The sequence below is a fragment of the Parasteatoda tepidariorum genome, chromosome 7, assembly GCF_982258835.1.
Source record: "Parasteatoda tepidariorum strain Cologne lab strain chromosome 7, Ptep-v5.0, whole genome shotgun sequence".
NCBI lineage: Eukaryota > Metazoa > Arthropoda > Arachnida > Araneae > Theridiidae > Parasteatoda > Parasteatoda tepidariorum.
Window position 1 is genome coordinate 87,393,982 of NC_141761.1, and position 6,659 is coordinate 87,400,640.

At 28.8% G+C, this 6,659-nt stretch overlaps 1 protein-coding gene across 1 annotated transcript in view; it reads left to right on the top strand.

Moving 5' to 3' along the window:
* Positions 1 to 5,782, top strand: part of LOC107439674 (myosin light chain kinase, smooth muscle) — an 84,765-nt gene extending 78,983 nt beyond the window's left edge. Inside the window, 2 exon segments of the mRNA XM_087168872.1 lie at positions 3,701 to 3,821; positions 5,177 to 5,782. Coding sequence (XP_087024998.1) covers positions 3,701 to 3,821; positions 5,177 to 5,359 — 304 coding nt within the window. The 3' untranslated portion in view covers positions 5,360 to 5,782.
* Positions 5,783 to 6,659: the final 877 nt, after the last annotated feature.

Genomic DNA, 6,659 nt, shown 5'->3' on the forward strand with positions numbered 1-6,659 from the left:
AGCAAAATTACCTAGTAAGTTTGAGGGGAAGAAAAATAATGTTTAAATAACAAAAAAACGATGACGTTATCCACATATGGCGAAATATTATGAAGGACAATCAAACAAAATATAATATTAAAAGCTTTAAAACGTAGTTAGTTCCAGCGGAACTAAAAGACTATTATAATTATCGCATTTTCTCTGACAATTAAACTGGTTTTAATGCCTTTAAAATAATTTTTCTCTGTATTAATGATATTTATAATGATTCTTCAGATCCGGATAAATTTACTTCATAATAAGTCGATTTTGATTTATTTTTGACGAGGATTCCAACTTATATATTTATTTAGAGCGTTGATCACATATTACCTTGCATAAATTCTACATACTTTCATTACTGATAGTTAATTTTCAAAATTTCTCATAGGATGAATTTGTCGAAATTTTAATGCAAATATAGAATTTCTCTTTAAACAATTAAATTGGTATGTAGGTGACTGTTACGGTACTAAATGTGGACATTATTAATAATAACTTTTTTTGGTGAATATGATTAAATTTTGTCCATTATTCATAGTAACCTGTTATAAATAATAGTTGCCAATGAAATTCGACCTGAGTGATTAATTAGGCATAATTTATTGAAACTTTAACAGTAATGTTATTTTTATGTGTCTTGTGCTGTGATAATAAATCTGTCGTTGTAGAAATTAGTAAAATAAAAATAAAGAAATACGGATTCTTAATTATGTTTCAGTTTAAAATATAATAGCTATAAAAGTTAATAAGTTTATAAATATATATCATATTTATTGAAGAAAGATAATTTTCGTTATCTGGAGTTCATGGAATTTACTATCATTACAAGGTATTAAGGAAAATATTAGTATATGGAATATGACCATTATTAATAATCACGTTTTGTTATTTATAATTATCGATTTAATCAAGGGAAGTGGGTGCCATTGCCTGGTATACCCTACAAAGATGTGTTTTTTAAGTTAGATACCTTAAAAAACAAAAACGTAAGAAGAATCTGAATAAATCAAAACTGTCTAGCACAATATATATATATATATATATATATATATATATATATATATATATATATATATATATATTGTAACTGTAACATTTATTCATCCAACAAATGAGCAGCGCACACAAAGTGAGGGCGCCAGAATCTCAAAATAAACAAGCAATTGACATTATCTTACTGTTCATGTAGAAAATCACGCATGCGTCTCTTTAACAAAGTGCGCAGTAAATTATTGCATTGACCAAACTTCATTGATATTTGTTAATAATTACCGATAAATGTGATAATTTCTGATACTTGGTTATTAATTAAAGCCGCTGATTATTAATATTAATGATTTAATGACATTTACCGTTACGTAAACACCATAACAAGGCAATTAAGAGAAAAGAAATTAATAAAAAAATTGTAAATAAAGCTATAAAATAGTTTGGTGACCAAAATTCTCAAGGTAAGTTTTACTTTAAAAAGAAGAAATCAATGCAAATTAAAAAAAGATAAATAAAAAGAATGAATGAACTAGTAGCTATGAATAATGCAAGAGCTAAACATATACAGGTTGTTCAATTTTTAATATGCATTTTTAGAACATTTGTCAGAAAAATACTTAAAATGGGGGTCAAAAATTGATGCTTAATTGATACTATCGAAACTTAACAAAAGGAAGGAAGATGGGTGTAAAAATCTGCTTTTATCCAGGTTGGAAATTGAAGGTTGCAGACGTCATGAACGTGAATAATCATATCATTTTTTAACTTTCAATTTTTCCATGCAGTAAATCAGGTTTTAATGTTTTTATTCCTATCTCTCTCAATACTGATTCGTAAGATTTCGATAGTGTTTTTGATATATTTTTTTATTTTCTGCACTGTTTTAAATTATGGTAAATAGTTCTGGCCCTCTAACTGCAGCATCCGTAAAATCCGTTGATTAATTGCTACATTTGCTATTTTTACCGTAAAATTTTATACCGTAATTTTTACAGTAATATTTATTTAATTACATTAATTCAATGATTTTACATAATTTCACTGTATGTATCATTATGTAAAATGGCTAATAAATGTTTCTAGTGAATATTTTACTGCAAAAAGTACAGTATATCAGAGTTTTTTTTTTGTTCCTCAAAATTTTACGGTAAGAATGGATTTTAAAGTAAAAAGTACTTTACCCTGCGTACCGGTATTTTTAACCATAATTTGATCCGGAATTTTTTACAGTAACATGCATTCAATTACACTGATTCAGTGATTTTGCATAATTATACTGTAAACATATACTGTAAGCTAAAATTACTAATAAAAGTTACTAGTAAGTATGACTATAAAAATTACAGAATATATTTTTTGTTCCTTAAAATTTAACAGTAGAAATAGAATTTACGGAAAAAAGTACTGGCAACCTGAGGGCTGGTATTTGTTACCATATTTTGATCCCGAATTTTTTGTAGTGTAACTTAAATATTAATTTATGACCATGAATATTGATATTTTTTATTTCCTTTTTGACAATTTTAAAATAAAAACTAATCTCTGTGATTATGGAACACTTCATGTCAATTTTGAAATAAGATTAAATCATCAGTATTTCTGGGTGTATACTTAGAAAATTTTAAAAAAAAAATCCGTCAATCTCTAGTATTCCGTAATACTCTAGTAAATCTCCTGCTACTTACTGCCACGTTTGCAATTTTCGCTCTCGTATACATTTTCTTTGATAGAAGCCTGTAGTTCATATGTTGTATGTTTCTGAATTTAATCTGAATTACAAATGCTAGGCACTGAATGAAGGGTTTTTATGATTTAATCATTTGAATTTTAAACAGCATAGTTAAACGTTTACAAGTATTTCAATGCAGACCACCCATTTCTTTTAGACTAACATACTTCCAGGAAGAAAACTGTCACTTTTGACGATTCAGCTATTCTTTGAGTAGTACTTCGTAAATTTTGGGTATCTTTTTGTCACAAAATCACGTGCTTTGTAACAAAACTAGAACTGAAATTTGTGACGAAAATGTTTTCTAAATTGAAAATCACATCGTAGCGTATTGTGTGAGATTGTTAACTGGAATAACGAAGCTAGGATAACGACTATACAATCGAATATATGGCGACGAATTGTCTGTCCGGATTAGTTTGGTGGTCAAGGAGTTGGCCTCGTACGAGGAAGATCCAAGGATCGAACCCCGCTTCGGACATAGGTGTAATATATCTCTTTTTTTCCCCTATGTGTCCTTGTTGTATTCTATCTATATGGTGTCCATATTAAAGTAATTATTTTAAAAGTTAGATACCTTAGGCAATACGAGGGATTATTTTGATGAAAAAAATGACAAAATATTTAATTTTGACGAAATTAATTTCGAAATAGTGATGATAGTTATTTCGTCACTTTGACGAAATATTTACTCGGAGCATATATATCATGAAACGATTTTGTCAAAAACGAAAAAGTTTCGTCATATTTTGAGCATCCATTTCTTACAATGCTATAGGGAAGGAGCTTCTTTGCAGAAAAAGGCAAGCTCTTTTCATAACAAATTTAGGAGTCAAACATAAAGTTTAAGTGAATTATAAAGCCTTACTCAGTGTTTTTTTTTAAAAATTTATGCAAAATATAAAGTTTTTTTTTACTTGAATGGTGAGTCACATTTAAAATTTCATCCTATTTTAGAGCTCGAATGAGTGCCGAAGAGTGCTTGAAACATTCTTGGTTGGCGACCGCCACTTCAGTTCAAAAGCGACCATTGTCTACGGAGAAATTGAAGCGTTTCATTATAAGGCGAAAGTGGCAAGTAAGTGGATTAATACCTATATCATTCTGTAAACAACTTATATGTGTCTAACTGCAGACATGTCTTTTTTATCTCATTTTAAAAGATTTATTGCTATTTAAGCGTTCAAGATTGTATATAGCTAATCAGTTTGATCTTATTTTGACTTTTTAGTGTAAACGGTTATTTTTCTTTTTTGCTTTTTTAAGTAAACACTAAAGATAATAAAGGTAAAGCTCACTAAATGATACAAACATGGAAATAAATGCTTAAGGTATAAAGTAGGATATTATGAATTCATTTTATTAACAAAAAATAAGTTTTGATTTTTTTAAACACAGTTTATTTATTGCTTTTAATTTCTTTTGTAAGCTGTCGTAATTGTGAAAAGTAATTTTATATAAAAATCTATGATTTTGAACATATTGTCTTTTTGGAAGCATTTAAATGCTTCTCAGAAGAACTTACAGTGTTTGTTAATATGTTACATACTATTTCAAAAAAAAAAAAAAAAAAAAATGACCGACAATTTGAAAAATACGGGAAGAAAGAAATACACGGTGTCTGGGTTTTACTTTTAAATGTGTCAAAACTAGCTACGACTACAGATGGCGCTTTTGTTTTGAAAAACTATAAGACACAGTTTTGTTGCTGTATGTCAAAACGTTTTAAATGAATTGTTTGCAAAGGTGTTAGCTATTTTGTCTTCAGACTTCGCAAAGTTTTTATTTCACACAGTAGTTACTTTGAATGATTCGACTGTGTTGATAATGAGTTATACATTCTTAGAATTAAGAACTCAAGAGTAGTCACCATTAGTAAAGATGTTGTAGGAAAACTTCTGGAAAAGGCCAGGGCCCACCCAGAGCTTATGAGCCACTTAAGAAATGATATTTTGAAAGCATTTCTTAATTATTTTTCTAAGTTGACAGCTTTATTTGTTGATGTTTGTAAACCTTTTTTTATTTTGAATGAGAATTGATTCTTTAGTTTTATAAGACAACTCACTTCTTACTCTATTTGTTTTCCTTTATTTGATTTTTAAAATCATCGGTCATGCTGTAACGCTATTGATCCTTAAAAATTTCAAAGTTTAGAAAATTTAGATTAAACATTAGTTGATTTTTTTTAAAAGTTCCTAATTTATAATGATCGCTATCCCAGAAACTATCCATTTATTTCAGCCTCGTGTCCACGGAGACTTAAGACATGACGCGATAACGTGATTTCTTTTTAAAATTTTCTGTTTACCATAAAAAAAACAGTCACTTTTTTTGCTAATAGCTTTTTATTCTAATAACATGAATAATTTCTGAAATTAAAATACTTTTGCATCCAATACAATTCTAATTTTAGGGGTATTTTTTTTATTGTAGAAATCGGGAACAGCCATCCGAGCACTGGGACGGATGGTATCCTTGTCCCGTTCTTCCATCGGCAGTAGCTGTGATTCTCCCCTGGGTTCTCCCATCAGCTCCAGATCAGGGTCATCTAGGATATCTCGAAGTGAGACCGCGGAATCCGGGGAAAGCGACATTTTCCAGGATCTCTCAAGATGACCTACTCGATGACCGATTTAAAAGGGAATGCATAAGCTTCTACAGCGTGGGGAAGCCATCAAGTTTAGTGACACCCGCGCTTCTAGTTAAAATGGGATATTTTCGAAACGTATATATTTTTTTTAAAATAAAAAATCCACTTCTGGAGTCTATATTGTAGTATCCTGTTTGATGTGTGACGTAACTGTTGAGAAGTGTGCTTCGTTTGATGCTACTGCAGAAAGAGCTTGGGATTTCTTGTTGCAACTGTTTGTATTGTCACGAGACCTTCGTTGTATGCAATATATCTTGTTTGATATGTGATGTAACTGTTGAGAGTTGTTTCGTATACTACTGCAGAAACAGTTTTTAATTTACAACTGTTGCTTCAGTTTTAATGTCATATTTTAATTATTGAACTGTATTAAAGTAACTCGTTCCAAATCTGACCGTGTTTTTTCAAGGCAATATATGTCTTTATGTGTGTTGTTTTTAGTTCCAACGAAATAGACAAACATGAGATGTGAACATAAAAATAATTTCTTATGAGGAAATTTTGCTTCATTTTCTACTGATCATTCAAAACAATTATTCAAATTTTTAATTTACGAATGTAATTAAATTACGTAACATTACATCATTAAGGTTAGCTTCAAAACTAAATATGAATTAACTGTCAGTATTACTGTACGGGAAACTTCAAAACTTATCCGTACTCTTATTTTTGTTTTTAAGATTTATTTTTAAAACATGGTACTTCAATTTAATTTTAATTAAAGGACAATGAATTAATGATGGGTAAATTATTATTTAATATTTCAGAAGAAAAATTTAAAAATAAGATTTTAAACTTTAACTATAAAGAAATGTGTAAAACTTTCATTCACAATGATCCAAATGAGTTTAATTAAATTTTGAATTATTCGAAATGCATGAATTTATTTCGAAAATATTTACTATTACGCACTTATAATTTTATACGTTTCTGTATATACAGGATCTGACGTAATTAACACAACATATATTTTTAGTATTCTTCTTCAGATGGTATTGAAAAAGTCCCCATCAGGACTCACTTAATACATTTCAGCTGGAAGAAAGAAACACATTACAAAAGTCTGCCAAAACATTAATGAGGTAGCGGTATTAAAAACATCAAAAACAGTTTAAATGATTTATCTCACCTTCCGCGTTAAATATTCAACAGACTTCATTATTTTCATCTTTTCCTCATTTAAGTATTAATTTAATAAATCATTTTAATTATTTTTTTAATATCGCTTTTTTCAATTCAGACTACTAATATATGGATTTACCTGAC